The sequence below is a fragment of the Mus pahari genome, chromosome 15, assembly GCF_900095145.1.
Source record: "Mus pahari chromosome 15, PAHARI_EIJ_v1.1, whole genome shotgun sequence".
NCBI lineage: Eukaryota > Metazoa > Chordata > Mammalia > Rodentia > Muridae > Mus > Mus pahari.
The window spans coordinates 12,819,617-12,847,125 of record NC_034604.1 but is presented as its reverse complement, the minus strand read 5'-3'; the positions used below and the strand labels follow the sequence as shown (position 1 = coordinate 12,847,125).

At 40.2% G+C, this 27,509-nt stretch overlaps 1 protein-coding gene across 2 annotated transcripts in view; it reads left to right on the top strand.

Moving 5' to 3' along the window:
* Cdh2 (cadherin 2) overlaps nucleotides 1-27,509 on the top strand; it is a 218,364-nt gene that overhangs the window by 90,939 nt on the left and 99,916 nt on the right. Inside the window, exon 1 of one of the 2 annotated variants that reach the window (XM_029546711.1) lies at nucleotides 4,518-4,635. The exons of the other annotated variant lie outside the window; for it this stretch is intronic. Coding sequence (XP_029402571.1) covers nucleotides 4,533-4,635 — 103 coding nt within the window. The 5' untranslated portion in view covers nucleotides 4,518-4,532. Of the gene's footprint in view, nucleotides 1-4,517; nucleotides 4,636-27,509 lie in introns of those variants that run through there. 2 annotated transcript variants of the gene reach the window in all.

Here is a 27,509-nt window from a genome sequence, read left to right as displayed (position 1 = left end):
CAGTGCCTGTCAGAGGATAGCTCAGGTTAGTCAGTGCCTGCCAGAGCTTGTTAGTTTAGGACCCAGGCCAGTGTTTTCCCTGACCTAATGAAGTCTTTCTTCCTTGGACTCAAAGATGAAAAATCAGGCTAAAGGTTAAATGTTAGTGTGCAGAAGTTGGACCCCCAGCCGTTCAGAGCCAAGGATGCTGAGATACCAACCTGCACAAGCACAGAAGTGGACTGGATTTGGAGATAGGGTCTTCACTCGGTTTTAGGGGCAGCATCAGGTTGGGCCCTAAGCCAGTGACTGAAACCTTCATAGAAAAAACAGGAGGAAACAGAATCCCTTAAAGTAAAGCCATATGAAAATACATGGAGAGGGTGACCATCTTCAAACTAAAGAGAGCAGTATCAAAAGAGACCACCAACCCTCCAGTTTAATATGCTCACCTCAGACTTCCGGGCTCCGTGGATGTCAGAGAATCCATTTCTGTTGCTAAACTCCCCAGCCCATTGGAACTTGGTTATGGTAACATGGATAGGCTAGCACAGAAGGAGCTCGTTAGTCATTGAATGGATAAATTAATGGAAACCTGTCCATTTATGTTTGGACACTGACATTTTATAAATAGTATTTTTAAATTTTAATATTAAATCACATTTTTTCCTCAACATCCTTTCCAGTATGACACCTAGGAAGGTATCCTAAAGCCATTAGTATTTCCATGTTTTTGTTGTTGTTGTTGTTTTTTTTTTTTGTTTTTTGTTTTTTGTTTTTTTAGATCAGTGCGTTGTCTTTCTTTTCTTTACCCCGTGAGGCCTCCATGGAATCTGTATGTTGAAATATGGCTTTAGCTAATCATTAAGCCAAACCAGGTCATCCTTTCAAAGTTGTCTTTATCATAAGTGGCAAGTGAGAGGCATGTAGGCTGTTTGTTTTGCCATGGTGTGTGTGTGTATGTGTGTGTGTGTGTGTGTGTGTGTGTGTGTGCGTGTGTGTGTATGTCATATGGAAAGAATTGAGAAATGTTTTCCAGACAGAACAAAGGACCAAGTATGATAGGAGCTGAACTAAAAGAAACCAAGCTGAGCTAGTCACAGAGCTTGTGGGAAGTGCTTATGTCCAGGGAAGAGGAGTGAAGGGGGAGTGGATTAGGGAAGAGGCTGTTACATTTTTTCTTTTGAGGATGGGTTGGGGGCTGGGGATAACTTAGAGAGTTGTGGGAAGCCACTGCTCTCAGTTTCCTTTCCTCTTCCTAGTGTTGATGTCTACTAGAAAGACAAAACAAAACAGAAAATAAAAACAATTTGCAGTCATGTAGGAATAGAAACCAGAGCTCTGAAGCATACTGCTATTGGCTTTGTATCAGAGTATATCTAGACATTTTTTTTCCATCTTGACACGTTTGTCCTAGAAGCTATGTGACCTTTACCCTATGCAATTAAATGTAAACTCAACACAAACTATCCAGAAGGCTAGCATACTGGATATTGGGTTGTAAATATATTTTCAGTCCTCTTATGATACACTGAAAATTGGACAAAGTAATTAAAGGTTTCATCTCTATTACTAGATTGAGAGGGAACAAAACCCATTCTATTTCATTCCCAAACCAGAAAGATACATGTTATAGTTTTTATATATTATGGAGGCTTATAATCAGTGCTGTACTGTACAATAATAGAAAATCTGTCTCTTGTTCTGAAGTTGTCTTAGCTTCTTCTGAATTCTTATTGTGGAGTTGGCAGGGAATGTGCATACACAGCCTGGAATGCAGCATAAGGCGACCTGGGAGAAGAACATGAATATCATTTGTGGCTTTGAAGCTGAGGAGTCATGTTTTGTAGGAAGAAGATTATGGGAGGCACCAGTGCAGATGTATGTGGGCACCACCTCAGGGGAAACTCTGGTCCTTTATTGTCCCCCTAGACCAGTAGTTCTCGATCTGTGGGTCGTAACCCCTTTGGAGGATCAACCCACACTTTTACATGGGTCACCTAAAACCATCAGAAGACTCAGATATTTATATGGCAGCAGCAAAAATACAGTTATGAAGTAGCAAGGGAAATAATTTTATGGTTGGAGGTCACCAGTACATGAGGAACTGTATTCAAGGGTCACAGTAAGTTTGAGAGTAAGGTCACAGTAAGGTTGAGAGCCACTGACTCAGAGAATACTACTTGGCTGTATTCAGCCTTTGTATATATGTCACGGATGACATTGTGGAGATGGATGGAAGTTTTTGTTTTTCCTTTAAGAGGTCTCAGAATCATCGTCCAGTGCACAGATCTCTCTGCTTATCACTGCCCCCATGTGTCTTGCTGTTTTTATTTTTAATTAATGTAGTTGTTATTGAGGCTGATATAATGCACATGCATCCAAAAGCATATTAAATTCAAAACAGTTATTTCTGTTTGTAGTGTCCTAGTACATAGTACTAATAAACACATAATAAATATTAACAAAATGTGGGGGACCTTTATACTTCTGTGACTTTTTGGTTTGTTTATACAAAATCAGTGCTTGAATTCAGTGGAAAGTCCAGCCTGACTCGCTGATCTACAAGAGCCTAACAAACTAGGTACTCAACAGTGTGCTGAGCTGTCCTCACTATGCTGCGACTTCTCACATTGTTACCTCAGAGTTTGCTTAAGAGGACAGAAACAAGGCTTTAATAAAAGTCTTGTTTGTGACAAATGCTGAAGGTTATCTGGCAGCTGACTTGGATCTGAAATGTAGAGTTTCAGCTTCACCAGGAATTTTGTCACATCTTACCCAGTCCTGACTGCCACCAGACTGACTCATGTGATTGTTAAAGGTGCTGAATGCCTACTATACGTGCTCAATGTCTGCCTTGGAAGAGGCAATGGCAAGAGCATTAACTATAAATTTAGCTAATTTTGTTGTTGTTGTTGTTGTTGTTGAGAAGCTCAAAGAAAACATGCTAAATATGACCAATTAGGTAAGCAACAGTTTGATATTAACCAGAAGTTGATGGCGGTGGGTTACTGAGAGCAGTGTCCTTAGGAGATTGTTCTTTGCCCTAGTCCCCCCCCCCCCTTTTTTTTTTTTCCTACAGAGCTGTGCCTTCCTCTCTGAAAGATATACTGACTGGCCAGGCCTTGCCTGTCATGATGGACTGAAACCATGCATTTAAATTTTCTTGTGTTCAAGTCATGTGCCTACAGCTCTTCCACGTTGTCTATGCGTCTCCTGTGAGCTCTTGGTTCTTGGGAGTCCTCTATAGTGACAGCTGTAGTAGGCACCTTCTTAGTTCAGGTTCTCTGGAGTGGCTCTGCTTCTGTGACACACCCTTACCTGGGCTCCTGGAATGCCTACAACATCCCATGAAATCTAGGTAGAGGGAGAAACTGAGTCTGCACAGCCCTTGAATTCTGCATATCTGTAGAAATAGCAGCATGGGCCTATTGCCAGTGATGCGCAGCTTCTGCTTCCGAGTGGGTCAAGCTGCCCTTGGATTGATGCCAGGACAGGGCTCTGAGGGAGAGTGGCCAGAATTTGGAAGCAGAGAAACAGAGCAGAGGCTCTCTGGACTGATTCTTCCCCATCCTCCAGCTCTTAACACTCCTTCTCTCTCCTGTGCTATGTTTCCTGAGCCTTGGAGGATGTAAATTACACATTTATACATGCATGCATCCACTTATCTATTTTTTAAGTGGTGACAATATTACTGTGTTCTCCATGGATATCCAGAAGGACCATTGTGTCTCTGCCTCCCTTACTTAGGCATCCTAAAGTCTCACCCAAACAATGTCAACTGCTGGTGCCCTAACCTGCCTCTGCTCAGAGCAGATCAGGTCAGCTTTATGACCAAGCTCTCTTGAAACACGGGTAGTTTGAGGTGCCAGGAAAGGGGCTGCTTTACTTCTACTGTGATCTCTGCTTTTCTCTTTTCTTATATGTGAGGGTTGGGTACAGTTGAGATAGGGTCCTCTTCTGTAGCCCTGACTGACCTGGCACTCAATATTCAGTCCAGGATATTCTAGGACTTGTGATGGTCCTCTTGGCTTAGCTCATTTGAGTATTGGGATAACCCATCTCTAATCCTATCCCACGTTTTCTTTTCTATTCTTAGTATTCAGTTAGGTGGAGGAACGGATGAACGAAACTAGCTGTCCCCTCTTTCCTGTGATTTATTTTTGTAGCTATTTTACAGGGATTATTTTGTAATTATCCTTGAGTACGAACCTAGATGTTAGTCTTTTCCGACCTCTGACTGCATTTGAATGTCAGTGTGGTTTCCACTTGACAGGACCTGCTTCCCCTCACTTTACACTTGTACCCTTTACTCTCATGGCTATCTTCTGCTATGTGCAGACTGGCCTCCATTAGAAACACTTGACATGCTCTGAATATAGCTGCCACAGAAAGTGTCCCAGGCCTGTAGGAGCCTTTTCACACCCTGTAGGAGCTGTGGAAGCTAAACAGCCGTATTCCCTGTCCACTTCTTTGTAAGCTATAGGTTTGTCTTATACCCCAGGTCACTCACCTTCCCCCACTTTGCTAAGAATCTGCCTGGCTTCAGGTGCATGCGGCTGAAAGGCTGCACTGTGAGGACCAGGAGCTGTGCATCCCCTGTGCTCCAGATTAGAAAATCTATTAGTATCCTGTACAAGTCCACAGGACTTCCAGGTCAGCTTGCATGTAAACAATTGCATTTGAATAAAATGAATTTGCCTGCTCAGGGATTTTTATGTCTATTTTCTTTCTTACATCTATTTTTCTTTCCTAAAGATTTTCAGTCTCTTAAGAGCGAAAACAGTAGTTTCAAATTGCTCATAATAGCTTTAGTTAATGTACTCACAATGCAGTTGGTTGATTATGCATATTAATATATTCCTCCTCCCCTTCCTTCCAGCCAAGGAGGAAGTTACACTTCACTGTGATGTGAAGCATGTGGTAGTCACCTGTTACTTTAACCTGTTTGTGTTGATTTAATGTCATAAATGAGTTGCTTCTCATCCATTTAGTCTAATTAATATTTAATTTTCCCTGGCTTACTGTCTGGTTTAATATACCTGGTTAGTAACAGGTCATCTTTCCATTTGAAAACTAAAGTATATCTGTGGCGGAAGCTGTACTCTTCAGGTTTTAGAGGAAGCTGCACTCTTCAGTTTTATGCTCTTGAAAGAGAAAGTTCGAACACACAGACTACAAGACAAATTCAATCCCAGAGTGTGTCTGCTCGTACTGCAAAACATAGCAATAATTTTCCTGTTCTGGGTCTAACTTGGTAAAATTTTGGTCAGCATTGGGTTTTCTTTCTTTTCTTCTTCTTCTTCTTCTTCTTCTTCTTCTTCTTCTTCTTCTTCTTCTTCTTCTTCTTCTTCTTCTTTTGTTTTTTTTTTTTTGGTTGTTTTTGTTTTGAGTGAGTAAGCCTATAGAAATTAGATTGTGGTGACTGTATCATTTTGTAAAACATGATGTTAACTGCATGGTCGTACCACACTTTTTTTCTTTATGATTTTTATTTTGTTTAAATAGAAGTGCTTTATCAAAAGAACACAGGTGGTTTTCAGGGGCATGTAAAGAAGATGATTTGTTTTTCCTTCTAACGCAATGTAATGAAAAGCTGGGATGAAAATCATCCCAAGAGGAAACCCCATGTGGCTCGCCAGTGTTTGCAGGAGGGCACAATTCCAGGGAGCCAGACACAGTGGACTGTTAGTGTTGGCATGTGACCTGTATAGAGGTCATTTTAAAACGCTGTGGCATGTGAGAGAGCCAGAAGATGCCTTTAGTCCCCCAGTAAATGGGAACATGTGCCTTAGCTTTTGTTCTGTTAACCTGCTGATGTGAAGTTCTTACATCTCCATGTTCCCATGATAGGGAAATCTCTGATCTCATCTTTACCTATTTCTTCATACAGATACACAGCCCTCTGTGTGATCAAACTCCTTTTTCCTTTTCTGTCTCTTCTGTCCTTTATAAGAAAATCGATCTCAGAAAAAATGTGATCCAATTCATCAACACTTCAAGTCTGTGATAGCGGCATAGAAAAGAGGCACTGGCCAGCGTGACTGCTCTAGGACTTGTTCTTAGCTGAAAATATTAAACTGTCTGCTTGCTGTTAAATCACTCCTCAGCATAACTGGCTAAAGAATTTCACAATGTGGATAACCTCCAGCCCTCTGACTGTATGCAAAGCAGGGGGCCTGAATGAGAGCATTGTGTTCTAAAACCTTAGGCTGGAGCAAGACTCAAAAGCCCGATCTCTCTGGTTATTTTGGACATTCAAATGCTGTCTAAGAGAAAAGAACTCATTATGACTCAGTTCCGTTAATTAGAAGTAAATTACCATCTTTTGTCCAATACAAAAGAAGGTGCAGGGAACTCTGTGAGACCAGAGGATCCAGAAATTCTAATGAGATGAGAACATAGGCTGGGAACGGGGTGAACACAAGAAGCCATTCAAGGAGGGAGGCCTCCCTGGTCTGGCCTGGCCATGAGCAAAAGGCAAAACCATACATTTGGAGTTGTCTAGCTTTGTCTGCTATTTAGAGCTATGGCCAGTGTCTCCCAGATATCAGAGGGACCGGATTTTGACAGGGTGTGAGGCTATGCGGGGCAAACATCTCATTTGTTACTGATTATTTTGTTGTATATACAATCTTTCTCAGTGACATTGGCAAGGCCTCCGACATAACTGAAGGATGAGGAAGTGAACTTTTATTTTATTTTTTATTTTTTTTACAATGAAAGCAAATCAGGCAAGTTTGTAATGTAGAGAACTAAACAAATATAGTGGAACCACTTCAGTGTTGCGTTGCATTGAATTCCAACACCAGGGCTTGGAGAGTGTACAGTGTCTCTGGAACTGAGACTCTGCCTCACAAGGACAAGAAAACGTTAACCCCGTTAATGTCTCCTCTGGAATTATATAAACACATTTTCCTAACGGTGTCAACGTCTCAGTCACAAACTAAGTTCTTCCAGAGTACAGGTGTAACACCCTTTGTTCCTGCTAAAACTGGAGTTCTCCTTTATATAGGCAAATGTTAATGTGGTCTCACAGCTGCTATATTCTGGTCATAAAATGTCGTTGGTTTTTAAAGCATGCTTACAATTCATTGGTTAGTATGAGTCCTAACAGGTGATATTTTCAATCTGTTTTTTTTTTTTAAGAAGCTGGGTGTGTGTTAAACCCAAATATATTAAACATTACACCATGTCTCTATAGGATCTAAGAGTTTATTTCCTGAAATATTACAGTTATTGTGTAACAGGTAATAAATCAGCACATTCGTTCATCATGTTATAAACTCTTAAACATAGGAATACAAAGATACTATGACTTCTGTGGTAGGGAGAGGTTGATGTTAGTTTTAGATATAAGGTCTCATGCATCCCAGGCTAGCCTCAAACACACTAGGTAGCTGAGGATGACCTTGTACTTCTGATTGTCCTGCATCTACCTCCCAAGAATAATGAGATTTCCAAAGAGTGCCACCATGTCCATGGTATATGGTACTAGTAATTGCATCCAAGGATGCTTGCATGCTAGTTGTGTTCTCTACCAGTTTCGTGTAGATTAGATAGTATAAGAAGAGTGGACTGGATAGTATGGGACAAGACTGAGAAGAACTTTAAAGGTTTCCATCAGAAGTTTAACTGTGAGATGTCCACAAGTCTGAGAGCATCAGTCAGCAACCTGACTTGTTCATTTATCAGTAGATATATGAACATAATTTCCTAGGCTAGAAGGCTCTGGCCTAGAAGTCATCAAGAAACTATTTGAGCCTACTGTGTAGTTCTGAATGAGATCATACAAAATAAGGAGCAAGAATCCTGATGTAGGAATAATATCCAAGATTTAAGACTTGAGGAACAACAGATAAGTTGTCCTCATCCTGACTGAGGAGACTTCCATTAGAAACAAAGAGTCAGAACCAAAAGCAGTTTGTCCAAAAGCAAAGTTATGGGACCCAGTCATAATGGGTGGATACATGACAAAATGTTCCCCACCTAAGGCTTAGGGAGCACTCCTGAAGAGGGAGCAGAAAGATTGTAAGAGCCAGAGAATCGGGGAGTTTTGTGTGAGATTGTGTCTCTTAGTGATGTCACCATCATTCCTGCCTAAACGTATGCTAGGCAAGGATAACAGCAATATACATGCTAAAGTGGACAGAGGAAAGCCCACAAGACCTACACAGTGGACTACAAGCAACTTAGGAATGCAATAAACAAACAAACAAACAAACAAAAAAAGAGAGTCTCCCCAGGGATGTGCACACAAATTGGTTATCCAGTTCAAATGGTTAGCCCTGAAGTAACATTATACTAGTAACAACAATTGACTAAAAATAGAGTCCATGCATTTATGAAACAGAGAAACAATGTGGGAAGGTTTGGAAGGAGAAAAGGGAAACAGGAAAAAGTGTACTTGTAATCATTAAAAAAAGTTAAAAAATCATTTAAAAAAATTAGGAGCAGGTAGACAGTTTGGAACGCCAGATTTCAAAAAGAAGAGGAGAAAAGGGATGCCAGTAGAGATAAAGAGGAAAGTATAACTAGAGACCCAGAGAAGAGAGGCCAACTACCGAATTGTCCAGAGTTGACTGTAAGGGTATCCAGCCCAAGGAATGCCTCAAAACTCACAGCACCCAGCAGACCTACACGGGAGATTTACTGTGTGGTGGGGTGAGGGAAAGACTGCCTGGGGTGGGGGTCGACACAGGCTGTGGTGGTGCAGGCTTCGTTGGGGAGTATGTAGCTGGTACACAAGGTGAGGGGAAACAGGCCACACTGGCCTGAAGTGATTAAGATGATTGGAGAAAAGGTGGGAAGCGCCTGATTCTGGAATGTGGGGGTTCTTGGTTGATTAACACTGAGTTCTGTGGTGGGGAGCTATGAAGAATAAGAGGAGGAAGAAGAAGCAGGGGCCAGACTTTGTTTCTAAATGCAACTAGAGTGAAGGGCATCCTGGGGAGACTGTTTCCCCATGACAGTAAGAAAAGCTTCCTCCAGCACAGTGCTAGAGTTGGAGGTTACTGGATATGGATACCCCTACAAGAAATGAGGACTGAATTTTGACCTTGGCTGCTAGCTTTTGTCCTCCCAGGAGAATTAAGAAATGAAGTCACTTGTGTATTAGGCCAGAGTCAGCAGTTCCATTGAGGAAAGTGGCGAAAGTGACAAGGACCAACAATTTCTTGGGTTCTGCTTGTGCAACTAGAGCTGAAGGCTCTCAGGAGGAAGTGCAGAGTGCTGAGGTTTTCCCCAAAGCATCAGCTTTCTGCATCTCAGTGACAAGTGGTCACTAGCTATGCTGATCTTAGCTTGGGAGTTCATCTGAGTGAACAGGGTTAAAGCACAGAACAGAATGGAAACAGTGCTTTAGCTGGCCAGTGTACCAATAAAAGTGCACTGGTTAATAGATAAATAGCATGGGCTATTCACTCTCCAGTGTGGTGTGAGTGAGCGTGTGCGTGTGTGTGTGTGGGGGGGTACATACATGTGTAGCTTTCAGGGACTTCATCCTGATAGGGCCTGAAGAATGTGTAAAGATGCATTCCACTTCTGCATCTCAGATGCTGACAAAGCATGCAGCTCTTGAAATGTTGACAGTGCTGCCTACTTCTATCATTTTCCAACCCAGTGTTCTTGTAGAAACTAAATAGCAAAAGAGCCAAACGCATTGCATCCCACCCTTCCTGTGCTGCCCCTTCATTGTGTTAGACCTTGAATTCTATAGGCTCAGCCACTCTCATTTTTAACTCCAGTGTTGCCTGCTCTTTCTTACACAACATAAATTTGGTATGTACTGCCTTTGAGTGATGCTTACACAAGTTCAGAAGCTAATAGACACACAGAGTTAATTACATAGGATTTGTGGATTTTAGCTACTGATCCTGAGTCCTGTTTTATTGGTATTTGGTTATTCAGATTTGTCAGACAAAAGTCACCATGGCTGATTTACTCCCTGGTGACCTGGGCAGGCGTCAAGAGTGTGAGTGAAGCGGAGCGTGGCTTTCTGTCCTCAGCAAAACTGCTCTCTGCTGAGCTCAGCAAGGCAGAGGCAGAACTCATGCCAACAGTTCCTGAGAACCATGTAAATGTGAGGGGCTGCTCCGAGTCTCAGGAGAGAAAATGGTCCTCCAGTACTGACTTAGTGCTGCCGCTAACTCTGACTGTAGGACGCTACCAGCTTCCAAACTCCTCATCAAGCCTGCTTTAATTCATTTGCTTGCAGTATGTGTGTTTATATTTCAACAACCAAGACAACTTTAATAGTTATCATTCTTTCTGTAGTGACACACCGTATTCAAATCAAATCAGCAAAGGAAAGGGTGTGGACTTGGCATCACCTTCCAATGGGGAATACCTGAGTGCTTGTCTTTGTTCAACATTTGTGACTTTGGGCAAATGTCTTTTAAGTTCTGAGTTTCCCCAAGCTGTAAAATGATCATGGCACCCCTTTCTAGCACTGACTAAGCTGTGCATTTTCAGCTTGTGTGTGGAGTAACCCTAGTGTTTCTTGCTGTTCTAGATCAAGCTGAGCAGCCTCCATCTTTCCTGTTATCAGCTGTAGATCACATCGAAGGGCTCCTTTGCTTCCTGGCCTTTTATTTGCCCAGTGACTTTGTCTTTTCATTAGTACCTCCAGCATGGGGTAGGCTGGGACAATAAAACCTGAAGTTGAGGCCTGACACTACAGCCACCAAGGTCCTGATGCTGGAAATGAGTTTCTTGGGGGGTGTTATCTTTAGTTACTTAATTATACTATCCAAGTCTCCAGTAGCTAATTGAGGAACGGGCTCTGCAAACAGATCAACAGCAACACATGTGTTTCACTGGGTCTTTTCCCCTAGGAAGTCCATGGGCAGAAAATTTAATATCAGCATTCTTTTCTGCTATATCGGCATGCATTCCGTTTTTGCTTCTAGACTGCACACAGCTATTTTTAGATGCTATTAGATTAGTTTACTGTGAGGCTCAACTAATCCTAACCCTGTGGTCATAAACTGGAGAGGGGGTAAAACCCTTTTAGTTGGTGCAGTGCAGAGTTACACTATTTCTGAAGTACACCCCATAAGAGGTGAGATGAATTTGTAGAACTGGATATTAATCATAATTTACTGCCTCTCTATGTTGTAGTTTAAGTAATCCTTTGTTTTGTACTGGGGATTGGGCCCTGGGGTTTTGCCTAAGCTAAGCACTTACTCTATAGTGAGGTACAGAAACTTCTGTTCCCTAAATAAAATATTTTTTTAAAAAAGATAACAGGGTGTTTTTTAGTATATGCAAGAAACTGAGGTTTTGAGGACACTTACAGCAACGACCATTTACAGAACAGCTGTGTGGTTATAAAGCAGCGTGCACGATGCTCCGTTTTATTAGCTGTTATAAAAGAGGATTGATGGGATGATGAGAATGGGTCTGTGAATCTGAGTAATTTGCACCAAAAAATCTAAGTTAATTTTTAGTGGCGGTGCTTATTTAAATCTCTGGTGTGACAAAGATACTTAACAACTTGACAGACCCTTTCAGTCCACGGCATAATTGTTTAAGGTGTCTCAAAAGAAAAAAAAAAATAGCAGAGTCTCTAATATTATAGAGATTATCATTGCCATCTTAGGTCCTAGAAACCCCTCCTTGGCTTTGATCCTCTCACTAAGTAGAGAATGTTTGCACTGGCCTGGTATTAAGAAAGTGACTACGAACCTCATGACTTGATGAGCTGACTCTGATTAATGATAGTGTTGAAGAGAAGACGGGGGTAAGGACAGACTAGTTTCCTTATCTGCTTGTGCTATGTGGGGCGGAATGAGGGGTATGTGGTGTGTGTGTGTGTGTGTGTGTGTGTGTGTGTGTGTGTGTGTGTGTGGTATGTATGTGTAGGGTGGGGAGTATGTGGTGTGTGTCCATGTGATATCTACACATGGGGTGGGGGGTGTAATGCGTATTGGAGGTGTATGTGGGGTGTGTGGGCTGTGTGTGTGTGTGTGTGTGTTTGTGTGGGGTGGGAAGGGTATGTTTTCTGTGTGTATGTGTGTGTGTGTGTGTGTTTGTGCACGTGCGTGTGCATGATGTATGGTGTATACAGATATGTGAACGTATACACCTATGCAATGTGGAGGCCAGGACAGTCGATCAGGTATCTCTCCTCTATTGCTCTCCATTTTATTGCTTTAAACTCGGTCACTTGCTGAACAGTCAGCTTGCCTTGTCAGTTAGGTTCACTGGCCAGCAATCTCTTCAGATTTTGTCCCCTCCCTCCACACAGAGAGTCCCTGTGAAATCAGCCATGCCCAGCATTTGTCTTTATGTACTGTTCACATGAGTTTTGGTCATTTTAATTCAGATGATCATACTTCAAAACCAAGTTGTTTTTTTTTTTTTTTTTTTTTTTTTTCCTGCACTGAATCATCTCCCCAGCCCTTGTGCTATGTGTTTTAATCCAAGTACCCTCTAGAAAATATTTCACCTTTTGGAAAGCATTATTTAGTCTTAGTTCATTACCTTTATTCCAAGTTATATATATTGTTTAGAAGGCACATGGCCCTTATCAACCAATGATAATCTTTGTAGCATAGCAAAAGATAAATGTTATGAATGTGCTGGAATCCTTGCTCAGCAGTCTTAAGAGCTCTGTAGGGCCAAGAAATTTTTCTCCATGAAGCATTTGTATGCATCATAGGAAATATAATGCAGTTAATATGGTGCTTTATTCATGTAATGGATGGCAACTACTTCTGTGGGGTGATCTACAAATTCACAAACTTATAATAGCTAAGCATGAACTTGTCTGTGAAAAAAGTCAAAATGACCTGTTTGTAGAGGAATTCTTATCATTATAAAACATCTTTTTGAAACTTGTTCTTGATACTTGGATTATTTAAAAGCTCCTGGGCTTGGTGGGATGGCTCAGTGAATTAAGTGCTTGCCCTATAAGGATGAGATTCGAAGTTAGGATCTCCATTCTTCAAATGAAACCAAGGCAAGTGTGGTCCCTTCTGTAAGCCCAGCAAGCAGAAGGCAGCCCTGAATCTAGCTGCCTATCAGAACTGACAGAATTATCAAGCTCCTGGTTCATTATGAGAACATTTTTAAAAGAATCAATTAAGTTCCTATGGCCACATGATACGGCTTTTGTTTTGTTTTCTTTTTTTTTTTTTTTTTAAAAGAATTCAATATCATAAAAGGCTTCCCACTCTATATGTGTTAGGCTTAAAGAGAAAGTTCCCCCCGTAGCTCCATTTCGCTTGCTTAGTCTCCAGATGGTAGTAGTATTTTGCGATTTGGTAGATCCTAGGGATTAGGCATCAGTTGGAGGAAGTTGCTCACTAGACATGTGCCTCTCAGTGTGCCTTGCCCCCATCCTTGCCTTTCTCTTCTCTCTTCCTCCAAGTAGTTCTGAGATGAGTAGATGTGCTTCACAGAGCCCTGTTCATCATGATGTTCATCCTACTCTCAGTGGAACAGCCAACTGTGGACTTTAACCCAAAACCCATGAGCCACACTGAAACAGTCTTCACATTAAGTTGGACTCTCCAGTGCTTGGCATGGCAACGAGAGGCTGGCTGACTAATACACAGTACTACAACAAAGTACTTTTCTCCTCATGGGCCACGGTAGGACAGGGACAGTGCACTTCTATGGTTTCAAAACAATTTCGCTTGACATGCCTGCTCCTTCCTAAGAATGTGCCCTCTTCCTTTCTGTGACAGTAGCTGTTGTGTTTCAGAACCCAGAACAGTAGCATGGAGGTTTGGTATCTTCACCATCTTTGAATCTTGACCACATAATACCCTTTCTTCCCCCTACCTTTTTTTTTTTTTTTTTTTTTAAANAAAAAATTNTTTCACAATGGAAAAATTATTCAATGGGATTTTGGGATTTAGCTAACATCTCTTTAAAAACTGAATAATTTTTTATTCAAGAAAAATTAGACAACTGCAGAAAAAATAATTGGAGACACTCACATGCATTCTTATATGCATTGTCACTAAAGACAGACATGATCCAAGATGAAATGCAAGATGTCCTCTCCAGGGTTTGTCATGAACTTATTTATTCATGACCCTTTTTTCCAGAGGGTGCCATTCTTAAAGGCTTAGTGAAGAGATTAAAGTAAAGAAGTAGAAGAAATGAGCAGACAGAAGAGGTTTGGGTAACCTGGAGGAAGGAGAAAAGTTCTGGTCATCCGGCCTATTGCTGGAGACATGTAGTTCCATTCTGAAAAGCTAAGGTAGGCTTTTATAGGAGGAACTGTAGACTATTTAGACAGTTAAGTATTATACTATGTTATTATTTTATTTTGGAAATATCTGTTGAACCCTTACTAATTTGCTAGCTGCAGAGATAAATTAAAAAAAAAAAATTCCTGAAGGCTTACTATGTAACTGTAACGAGGTAATCCTGCAACCACAGTTCATGGTAGGATGTCCTGATTAAGAATGATGTCATTAACACCCAGAGAAAAAGCCCTTTCTCGTTGATCGTTGATCAGGAATGCAATGGTTAACTCTTTATGAAAGGAGCCGCTCACAGTGGAGAGGGACTGGCGTGACTTGAATGCAGAATAGCCTGGGATTGAACTGCTTTGAGAGAAGGGTACAGAAAGTTCTCCATCTGTGCACATGTTTTTCTAGGGTCTTGACAGCTAAAGTAAGTCTTTTTCAACTAGAAAAGGGCTTTTCAGATACAAGAATTGAATGGGTCAGTGCCCAGATGCTTGAAAGGACCATGCATTGGTTGGAAAAATGTAGGGTGGACAGACTATCCATCAAAGAGGCGAGGGAGGAGTCAGACAGACAGGTGGGATGAGGGACTCCCTGCTGTGCTAATGAGCAGACTCTTTCCTGAAGCCTGATAGAGTCTTTCATTCCTCTCCTCAAACCCCTCCCTAGTCACCACAGCTCTACTTCTGCATCTCTACCTCTAACCCCTGTTTTTTAGGCTCTTCCCAGCAGGCTACCTCCCTCATGCTAAAGTTTAGCTCTCCTTTCCAGTTCACAACATGGAGAATGAAAAGGACTCCATTCCTGTACTTATGACTTTCCACACTGAATTCAATGTTTGTGTAGTGCTTAAGATGGGCTGTTTAAACAGCTGATCTGGAACATTCTCTTGACTTTAAAGAATCTTTTCAGTTCTTCTAGAAAATTCTGGAGCATAGAATAGTCTTAAATGAGTACACTGTATTATTTTACCTTTGAACTCCTTCGTGTTCTGGAAAAGCAAAAGGAATTTTGGGGGAGAGAATTTGCATGGAGTCAGAACTTATAGTAGTAGGTGCTGGCCTGCTACAACATTGGTTCCCAACCTGCGGGTCATGTCCCCTTTGGAGATCGAGTATCAGATAGTTACATTATGATTCATAACTAGCAAAATTACAGATATGAGGTAGCAGTGGAGTAATTTATGGTTTAGGTCAGCACAGCATGAAGAACTGTATTAAAGGGTGGTGGCATTAGGTTGAGAACCTCTGAGCTGGAGCACTGTAGCAGAGGGTAATCCGTCTAGAACTTGATTGAACACTGCCTTTCTTACAGTAGCCACAGATTTGTTTTGGTGTCTAGAATTTTGCGACATTCCCACTTTTTAGGCAGAAAGTAAATGTTTTTGGTACACACTATTCTCTTTCATTTGAATCTATATAAATTTTTCTGTTGAGTTTTGGAGTATGTCTAGAGTTTAAAAGTAATGATATTTCCAGATCTTTCATCCAGCTTTGGAACATCTGATGCAAGCAAGATCGCTGGATTGTTCTGCTAGTGGTGGTTTCTACTATTTTTTTTTTTTTTAAGTATTGTTTGAGTTTCTGTTATGGTAGTATCTTCCCGTGTTAATTTTCAGCATTTTCTTTTTGGAGTATCTATAAATCTCTGATGTGATGCACTTGTTGGTTATTCCAAAGATTGCAACTAGTGTGTTCCTTTAGTCACCAGCCTACTAGGCTTAAAGAATAGCTGGTATGCAAAGGAAACCAGAAAGATGAAGTAAACCTTTATTACTACTGTTGTATTTACTGCAATTTATGGCACCTGTGCATCTTATTCTTCCCTAATGGCAATGGTGATTGCTGAGTGTAAGGCTGATGGTGAAGGGACATAACATAGAATACATTCTTTGTTCTTAAATTTTCTCCTAAGCCAGAAAGAGATTGGAGGAGTCATTTGGGTGTAGTTTCATGAAAGAGTTCTGATCAGTTCATCAGCACATTTTCTAAAAGAAATGTTTCTTAAAGTTGAGGCGTGAAAGAGCCTTTTTCAGTTAGGATGTACATTATAGCATATTAACATGATAATATATCAATACAAGAAAAATAAAAAGCTAGTAAGACCTCTATTTTAATATTTGTCTTATATAATTGTAAAAGCACAGTAATATTAATCACACATATAAAAACAAAGCAGACAGGATATCTGGAACTAGAGAGTTAATGCAATGTTGTGAGTGGTTTGCGGAGACTCATGCTGAAAGTTAAGTTAGTGCTAGAACATTCCCATATGTGTCTACTTTGTCCCCGTGAATGTGAATATTAGTGCCCATTAGAGACTCTCACTGAGTTGAAAAATCATCATGTGAATAAACCGCCAAAAGCAATTTTACAAATTCCAGTAGAGAATTTAAAGTCTCCCAGAACCCCCTGCACATTCCTTCCTGCATCCTGTGCACAGCCTTACATGCTAATGAAGTTGACCCAGTGGAAACCAACAGATAATGAGTGACTAGCCACGGTGCAAAGCTCACTTTGCATTATCCCATTGAATCTAGCAGCAGCTCTAGGAGCTGAGCAGCCCTGTTTGTTGGCCTTCTAATGCAGATAAGGGCACTGGGCCTTGGACATATTAAATAAATGACTCCCCAGAACTCCTGGCTGGTGGAAAGCCAAGCCGATTTTGATCCTCAGTTCTCTTACTCCAGAAACTGTGATAGCCCCTGATTCCCCCAAGTACTTCTCATTTCCTTGTATACTATGCCCTCCTATGAGCCACGTGTATCAAACACAGTGCCTCTTGCATCCAATGATTTTTACAACAATTCCAGCAAGAGATGCTTTCACTGTCCCTTAAACAAGACACAAAAATCAAAGTCACCCTTACAGTCACAATCTCCTCCATATGTTAAGAAAGAAGTGTTAAAAATTCAATGTTAGGAACAGTTTTAAAAGTGGAAATTGAAATAGTATCTTCGTTTTTCTATAGCTTGATTTCCAATTTTCAAAGAAAAGCAAACTACTAAGAGATCTTGTATTTACATTGATGCCTTTTATAAATAGAAACTTTAAAGCATGTCATTAGAAAAAAAAGGGCCTCTTAAAGACCTCTATGTTCTGTGAACCTTGACAAAGACTCTGGAGTTAATGCCCGCAAAATGAGCATTTCTACATTAAAACATTTTTGGTCAGCAAATACTGTGGCAGTTTTATTGATGTAGTAAATATTTCATTTACTAATAGGGCTATTTGGGGGAAGACTTGTTTACACTAGAGAGCTGAAGGAAATGTAATCCAAATTAGAGGCAGAATGAAGCTCGTTGATATTCTTACAGTGCCCTTGACTCGTGTGCCTCTCTAAAATGATAAAGTTTTCTTGAAAAAAAAAATTACTCTATGTCACCATCTAAATAATTTATGTGACATTATTGACAGGTTATTCAGAGAACCAGAACATCAGCAAGGAAGAACTACTTCCTGGCAAGAAACAACCAATGAGGAAGAGTTTATCTGTGCGTATTTGTGTGTGCTATAGGTCGGTAGTTGAGCATCCTATATGCAAATTGCCCGGGAACAGAAGTAGTTCAAAGTTTGGAGGTTTTCTGGTGATTACATGTGCCTGGCTGGTTGTCTAAAATGTTCCAAAATAAGAAAATCCACTAAAGATCTCTTATATCAGTGTTCAAAAGTTTTGTATTGTATCACACAAGAGTTTGGATTTTTGTGTTAGGAATATTCAACCGTTACATACATACAGGGTCATGAGTGTCATCGCAATGCCAACTAGGGCGCTTGTGCTTTTGGATAGACATTGATAGGTATTATTTTGTATGCATGGTTGTACCACTTATCTTTATATATTTCATGACAGGAAGCAGAAATCATTTTCTTTTATATAGGCAACTATTTAAATTATTTTATTGTTTCTCTTGGAACAATAGATTTTACTTGTAAATAGGTCATGGGAGCTTGGATAATCTTCCTGTTTGACCGTGGTGACAATTTCATGGAATATAGGTATTGCTTTGTTTTTAGTTTCTGTAATTTAGGTGTAATGCTCTAGGCTGTGTTGTTATTTGGACTCATTCCTATTTGCTCGATAAGTTCTAGTGTAAAACAGGAATAAACAAAGAAGACAGAGTCTCTGACTTTGTGGGACTCTGAGACAGTGAACCACTAACACAAATAAATCAAGGAGAGGTTGGAAAGGAAGATGTCAGTTGCAATTTCAAGATTAACAAATCCTGTTTTAGTGGAGATGGGTTTGGAAGAGGATAAAGCCATACATGTAGCCAGTGTAAAACAGAGGCCACCAGACTCCACATCACAGGAAGGCATGCGGTACAGCACTTATATGGGGCTGATATGCGAGGACAGGTGCATGGCTTCCCTGGATGGGAAACAGCTCCTTGTATTAAATGAACAAGACTCAGCCTTGGGACATACCTGTACCCCAGAACCTCCACATTAATAGTATAATCCCCTGGTGTAAAAAGAAGCTGCATTAGATTAAAGGGAAGGGCAAAGGAGCAGAATGTGTTGCTCAAGAAATGTCAAGGAAATGGGACAGTGGACATGAGGGAGTCTACAAAATCTAAGTGAAAAGGTCTGTCTTCAGTGTCTTGGAAAACACAATCATCTGGGCTGCCAATTAGGAATGCATACTGGCTTGTCAGAATGCCAGTGGTTTGTTGATTATTCACAATAAAATTGGTGTCACTCTTTCCTTGCATTCTGGCTAATGGGAAAACAAGACATGGTCAGGGGAGGCCAGAGTCATGCAGCCCCGGGAAGAAGGATATCTGCTTCCTGTCTTTAGCTGTTAGGATGGTGACAGGGACAGACAGATTGTCCCTCCCACTTGCCCTCTCTGTTCTTCTCCTCCCACTCCCTCACAGGTTTCCTTCTTGAATTCCTGCTATGTCTCCTAGAAACAGAGAGTGACCTTCCGATGTGTGTGCACCTGCAGTTTTGCTTAGCAGCACTTTTTTTTTTTTTTTTGCCTGTCTCTTCAGGAACAAGCACATGCATACTTTCATTCCTTCCACACTCTCGGAGGAAAGGCAGGGGTGAGGGGAGCAAGTGGAGGAGAAACACAATTTGGCAGAAACCCTAGGAGAGAATGAGTTCTACAGATTTCTTCAGTTCCAGCTTCCTGTCCTCCTGTTTCCTAAATCTGTCAGACAAGCCAAGGCCCTGCCCCCTAAGATGCATAGAATCCCCAAGGCCACTGTGGGAAAATGGGGGAGCTACACATCATTTTCCCTGTAAATTGTCAGAGGAAGGTTCATGCAAGCAGAACCGAAACACAAATCATTATCTCCAAATTATTGGCAGGAAATCAAATTAATGCTTGGGGCTTTAAAAATGAGTGGGCTAATGTGAAGGCAAAAAAGAAAAAAATAATTGAAAAACAGAATGGCTCCTGAATAATGATAAATCAAGAAAGTAGCATCATAATTTGATCTGAATCCGCTCAAGGTGGAATGGGGAGGCGGTCAGTGTGCTTTCTTCTGTTCCTTGGTATGTTTTCCTAGCTTGTGTCCCTAACTACACTTGCTTCTCTTTGTGATTTGAGATAAAGTCTCATACAGCCCACAGTAACCTCTAACTTAACTCTGTGTGGAGGGATCTTGAACTTCTTGTCCTCTGGTCTCCAGCTCCCAAGTGCTGGATTACACGTGTGTGTGTTTCACCAGATTCCTTTATGCAAGGGAATTCACAAATGCTAGGCGAGCATTCTGACCCAGCTACCCAGCTTTCTTGTGGTTTGCTTTGTCCAGCAAGGCTATTAACTCTGTGAGGGCTCGGACTAAGCCACTTGGCTTCACAGTGCCCAACTTTTCCAGGGGTTTCCAGCTGCAGTCGGATGCTCAAGTAGATTTGCCTGCACAGGTTGTGTGACCAGACAGGGAGGCCAGTATGTAGGACGGTGAGCAGGCTTGCAGTGCTCTTTCTTAGGTGGTCTAGCTGGGCTCCATGTCCTCCCTCTAACTCCCATCTGTGCTTGATTTTAGGCCCATGTAACACAAGACAATGTGCTATCATAGAGTGAATATCCAGCTTGCAGTGATAGTGTACAAATCCTTCCTTGACTGCTTAGTAAATTCCATTGGCTTCTTCAAGCCCTAGCAGTTAAAATAGGGATTATTAAACAAACCTACTTCAGATGGGTATAAAATGGCTCAGATGAGATAGCTGCAAAGAACCATTTTATAAATTGCAACCGCAGTAGTTGGGCTGGTAAAGAGGCAGAACAATGGCGGAAGACACCTTCTCTGTAACTTCTATTCTTAGCAAGGGTATTTGTGTCAAGAGGGTGAAATATCAGTTAGTTTAGTTTAAGTCATCTTGGCCTGCAGAGTTTTGACAGTCTCCAGGTACATTAACAAAGCATATCGCAATGTCCACCCTACGTGATTCTACTATGTCAGCTTTTACCTTCTGGTTTAGTTTGTATATTGTCTCTGCCTGCTAGTCACCTGGTGGAAACTGACGTGTTAGATACCTTAAAGCAGACTTCTACACTTTTAGAGAGCATCGGTGTCATAGTGTGTCTAGAGTTCTCAGAGTGATAGTGCTCTTGACAGTAGTTCAGGGTGACAGGGGAGTTAGGCAACCAATTTGCAAGATAAATGCAGATAAACGGAAGTGCCTGCACCAGAAAATCCAGTTCACAGTCATTTATTATGGCTACATCTGCCACATGTAATATATCTAAAGTCTTCCTGACGTTCTGGTGGGTCAGCTAATGATTATTGTGTATGCTAAACATACAAGTATGTACGCTTGAGAGGACTGCGGGCCATGTCTAGGAAACCTAAGAATGATGTATGAAATGCTGTCTTCAGTTTTTCAGGATTCCGGAGCAGAAGTGTCAGTGGTGAGGTATCCCAGAAAACAGGGTAGAGTTGAGTTGGTTTTCACAAAATCTGTTACTTCAGGATCTGTGAACTTAAAATGTTTTAAAAGGGGGGGGGGGCTGGATAGGTGACTCAGGGATTAAGAGCACTGAATGCTCTTCCCCAGAAATCCTAAGTTCAATTCCCAGCAACCACAATGTGGCTTGCAGCCATCTGTAATGAGATCCTGTGCCCATTTCTGGTGTGTCTGGAGAAAGCAACTGTATAGTCAAATACATAAAATAAATAAATAAATCTATAAAAAATATTTTAAAATGTAGCTAGTGTTTTCAAATTATCAAAGATAGAAGAATAGTTCCTTTGGGAAAATGAAATCTGGTTTCTTTGAGTAGTAATGATAGTGCACTTAAAAACAATTTTTCTACTTAAAGAATAACCCTGGGATTTTCAGAGGGGAGGCTCAGAGATATTTTGAAGATGTATATCAGGGTCTGTAAAGACAAGGCATGGAAAGAAGCACTTCAGTACAGTAATTTCCAAAACTGAAGACGCTGTTATTTGAAAGAATGTACAAATCTCTGTACAGAAGTTGGAAAACAGTGAATCTCCCCATATAAAAATATGATTCAGGATTACTACACTTAACTAGTTGACACGAGTTAATTCTGTCAATGGTTTAAATGCTAAAGAGAATTATACTTAATCTAGTGTCAGGATGCTGAATTAAGGTAGAACTCTGGAATATGCCTTCCTATTCTCTACAAAAATATAAAAGAATACAGGTGTTTGATTATATGGTAGAAAATTGCTCATCCTTCAGTACTTAATATAAGGTTCTCGTAGTCACTAAATAGATCTGTAATGACATACCTTAGTCTTTCCCAGCCAGGTACCTATCAAGTATGTCAAATTACTCATGAGTTAATGAAAATAACACTGACCCTTGTTCCCCTAGATGAGTTAGTCGCTGGGTCTACAACTCTTTCCTAGAAAGCATTCCTCATAAGCCTTCTGATGAACAAGCATCCTCCCAAATCTGCTGGTACTGATGGATAAAAGCAGCTTTTATTATCTTTCTGAATGAGCCATGGTGTCAAGATCACACCACAAGGATCAATGAAGCTGTTTTGGTCATCTATTTATAAGTTTGCCTTTAAACTTGAAAGGATGCATCCCTACTGTGTGAGAGGACTATATTTTATTTTAACCTGTTGTTAAGTTGTGAACTATTTAGTAAGATTTAGCTGTGTTTACATCTCAATATTCCAAGTTGGTTTGACAGTATATTGTGAATATGTATATGTGTGGGTGTGTAAATACAGGTATATATTTGCATATTTATCTCTGTGTCTGGGTTTACTGATTAAGTCTTAATTGAGCTTCAGAAATGCATACTGCTTAATGTTCAGGCTTCCTGGAACATTCTTTGTATTTATAATTAACCATTAGCATTGAGATGGTTGCTGTCTTCTCTTTGACCCTTGGCTTTCTAAGTTTGTGACTTGAGGGTCCCAGATTTTTCCCGGAAGAATGATCTGTATAGAATCATCTCTTTCATCCTTTATCATCTATTTCTGGATGGAATTTGTTGGCAGAGTTCCAAGTTGGGGCAGAGGAATGAGGTCCTTTTGTAATGTTCCCCTTTTTTTTTGTGGGATAATGTTAATGTCACCATGCTACATCTGTGCCTTTACTAAGCCTACTTAGATAATTCTTTCCTCTTAATTTTGAGCATTACTGTCTATGATTTTAAAGCTATAAACTCAGATCATCCTATATCTCATCTTAAATAGACAATCTGTTGTATTGTAAAGGAGAAAACTGAATGCCACGTAAGACCACAATGCTATTCATAAATGTTGAAATTGGACTTCCAGGGATGTTCAGTACTATGACCACAATCATGGAGAAGAAAATGAATTATTTTACCTTGGAGGTGGAATCTTTTATAGAGCTTGATAGAGTTTTAAATGGCTTTGGATATCAAAAAATGTCAAAATACATAAGAAATCATGCTTCTTAAAAAATGATCAGTTGGCAATAATCCTAATGGCCATAAAATTATGAATGGTTATGTGAACTGTAGCATATCCATTTAACGGAATATTGTATATCCATAAAATGCAGTTCATTACTGCTGGTCCAATAACATAATAAAAATAAACAAACACTCCTTTAAGTCTCAAATCCTCCATCTAATTCCTAACATCCAAACCCTAAAAATTTGTAATCCTAAAGATTGAATTCACAGATGTTATAAGTTCAGTGTTGAAAGTGAGAAATCTTAAGGGGATGAGGGAGGTGGGAAAGGGCCATATATAAAGGACAGACAAGTAGCAGAAGAAAGAAAATCTGAAAGTAGATTTGTGTCACATGTCTACTTGGCATTCCTTCTGTTCCTGGTGGAAGTTCAGAATCTTTAAGAAAAGAGTCTCATTTGCCTGAAGAAGTCAGTGGGGTGTGTCCCAGAGGGGAGGGGAATGCCCAGCAGTATGGTTAATCCACACTGTTCCATCTGTTTATGCTTTAGATGTAGGTGTGTGCAGAATGGGTTTCCCACACCCAATACCACACAGAAGCTTAACACAGAAGACAGGGAATCTAATAAGTTTTCAGATACATCAAGACAGAAGGATTTCAAAAGCAATATAAACAATAAATGTAAATACAACCAACTATTCATCTCAATATAAGACTTTCAGCCGGGTGTGGTGGCACACGCCTTTAATCCCAGCACTTGGGAGGCAGAGGCAGGCAGATTTCTGAGTTCGAGGCAGCCTGGTCTACAAAGTAAATTCCAGGACAGCCAGGGCTATACAGAGAAACCCTGTCTCGAAAAACCAAGGGAAAAAAAAAAAAGACTTGCAATATATAGTTCAGTATTCTAAAATGTTGGCCCCTCTGCATAATCACTTATGCACAGTTGCCTACAATTTATCCAGTAACATACTCATCATATGTGAAATTTTTCTTTTAGTCTTTTTTTCCTATTTTAAAATAAATATTTAAAAATATCAACTTTGTTTTTCTTTTTACACTTTTTTGCATCATTTATTGCATTTGGTACCATGTATAGTAGTGGACATGTAAACTGTATAAAGACTTCCAGACTCCTCATTTGGTACCGTGTATAGTTCTGAAAATGTAAATTGTATAAAGACTCCTAGACTCCACATTTATTTTATGCAATTTTTTCAGACACAACTTTTAGATTCCACATATGTACTTTCACAACAGTATGCAAACATCACATATATATGCAAAGTAGTCTTCGTTAATAAATAAATGACACTTTTAGACTGCTGGATTTGTGTCAGATAACAATTCCTGTGGTTTAGATGGGTAGTAGTAGCTATCTTGGGCTCTGATTACTTTCATTAAAAGGCTGAGCTGGTCAATCATGGCATTCGATATGATGACATGTTATAAGTCTGAATGAAAATAATTATTGTAATGACAGTTATAAATCTGAGTGGAAATAATCACCACCCACAGTGGTACACATATATACATTTAGCTTTATCATAATTCTTTATGAATGTATTTCCTTTTTTGATCTCTACTCCCATATGTCATTAGCATGCTCAGTTTATGCTTGTCACAATGCCTGACATTCATGCATTTGGGCCCATTTTATGTTGTAAAGTGAACTAGGAATTGTTATACTGGGCTTTTATGCTTCTCATGTAAGGTCACCTTAAGATTTTCATAATGTTTTTCTAGGATTGTACTTTGGTAAATTCTTTGACCAACATGTTAGGATTTTAGACTTTGACCATTTATGTGAAATGCGCAGAATATGCAATAGGTAAACCTCTAGAAACTTTAACAATGCTGACCTAGGTCTAGATGGTGTGGGGAGGGGGAGATTGGATGGATGGCCATGGGGAGCACGACAAGGGGGGCAAACAGTTGTGAAGTTCTCTTTGGGTAAAGGAGAGATTCTCAAATTGTGTGTGGCAGTAGATGTGAACTGGCTAAAAATTACTAGGTGGTAAAATATAAATGAATGGATTTTAAGATATGTGAATTATGTGTCAGTAAAACTTTTAGAAATTATGCAATGTTGCTAGAAAGCTAACAAAACCCTGGAACCTCAAAACTATATATTCTCTACTGATCAAGGGTGTGCAGACATTTGCTTTGAGTCTAAGACTTACTGATTATCAGGACTATCTGGGAGTAGATGAAGCCCAGCTGTCTGTTAGTACATTTCCACAGTTTGTTTCCCTCCGTTCTACAAAGTTTGATTTTCATAGACTCAGTGTTTATGAAAGGGATGATCCAAGAAGAAAACTATATTTTACCATGGGCTTATTTTCAGGCTTTTGAGTTTTACTTAAAATTGAGCTGGGTTTGTATATTATATGAATTGTGCCTGCTTTCTCCATGCACATAGAGGAAGAGCTATCTGCTTAAATGCCACAGGGGCAAGCTAAATGTGCTCAGATTGTGGATTTGAAATTCTGAAAATAAACATTTTTCATAATTTTTGCCCAGTTCACTGGTGAAACATACCCTTCTGTGATTTGGATTCAGCTTGACTAGAGTAGAAATCATTATTCCAATGGTGAAGTAAGTACTCCCGTGGCATCTAAACCCAGAAGAGAATTAGGAAAATGGCTTTAATTACATGCTTGTCTGTTTGACAGGCAGTAAGGAAAGGGGAGTTTTGCCTTTGAAAAGTGAAAGAGGGTCTGTTTGGAGGAGGGGACTGTCAATACAATTCCACGCATCCCTATCGAGAGTTATTCGCAAATTCCTGATGCATGAAACAGGAAAGTCCTTGTTAGATACAACTATTGCATTGAAGGTTTTCAACTAAAAAAAAAAAAAAAAAAAAAAGGAAACAAAAACCTGAAGTCCCCTGATTAGAGACTGATTTGTAGTACTTTAATAAGATTAAGTCAGTTCACTCTTCATGAAATGCCTCTATGTTGATGCATATGTTTAATTGATACCATTTTATATTGAGTACAGTACTATGCTTAGTTTTTCTTTGTCCTTTGTATACAGGGATTGCACACTTCAGCTCAGACCAGTTGAATAATAGTTGTTCGGAAAAATATTAAAAACCTTAAGAGCAACTTTTGTATGTTGAACTATATATAATTATATTATGCTAATTAAGTCAGTCTTATAATGAGAAACATGACTTTGTGATGCATATGCATGCTCACACACACACATGTTCACACATACACACACACTCCTATAATCATGTAGGACCAGGTGACAGGGTAAGACATGTAAGACTGTAGGAGAGGAAGCTGATGTGAGTGGAGGAGAGCAGTGCAGGAGAGAAATGGGCTAAACATGGGAAAATTATTTTAAATCTGTACATAAAATAACCTTATGTAATTCTGTATAATTTTTTAAAGGTGAACTCTTTTTTTTTTTTTTTTTTTTTTTTTTAAACTCAGTGCTTTTCAAATGATGGCTATGGAAGACCGCGTCATGTAAATCGTAAAAACAAGCATGCTCCAGATGCTGCCGAAATAGTAAGAAGGCTGTCAGAATCAGAAAGCCCCAGGATGCTTTCTTCACCAAAACTGATGTTTATTGTTGGGGATAGTGATGATCTCCTCTGAACCCCCAGTAATTAAGTCTGATTTGCTTTTAAATAATGAATGTTATTGTCTTGTGCCTCTTCCATGCCCCACTACTCACCTGGCAACTGGAAGCTTCTGGGGTTTCTAGAGCTCCGAGCCAGCCTTCATCATGGTCTTCTGTAGAATTCAGTGTTGGGGGTTGGGCAGGGAGGAGATGGCACTGTAGAACTGCTGCTAGTGTCTATACAAGTGGACTGACAGGAAGCCCATTCTAGAGCTGGTGACCCTGGATGTCCTTAGAGGTTGGCAATGACGGGCACGTCCGTGTGGCCTGAATTCTTGGTCTCTGAGATAGTGTCTAGAAAATGTAGAAAGTCAATTTCTATTTCATAGTAGGAGGTATGTTGGGATATGCATTCATATATAGTTCAAAAGAGGGGTTCTGTTGGAAAGCTGTTTTATTTATTACATTGCCCTACAGTATTTTAACATGAGGTACTTCAGGTCCTCTTCTTCTAATTAAAATTCTGTTTGAACACAACATTCTTCTCACTCCGCCTACCCCTGATCCTGATAGTTGGCTGCTATCAGTTGAGAAGCCTGATAGAATTGGGACCCTGCCTTAGATCTTGTCAGCTTGCAGAACAATGAAGTGTCAACAGGAATAAAGCGCCTTGCTGATTGACGCTCTGGTAGAGCTCCTAAGAGTTGTACTTTACAACTGGGACACTGGAGTGCTACTGTGAGCAGCAAACTGGGTTGGGGGTACTTGGAATTTATAGTCTTCTGATCATGATACCTGAATTTGCTATGAGAAATCGTATCATGGCATGTGGATCCTGGAAGGTCGCTGGGATCTCTTAGTTCTTGCAGAGAACAACACATGATGAGATAGGAGACAGTAGGTGTCTCAGGAAGATGGGGATC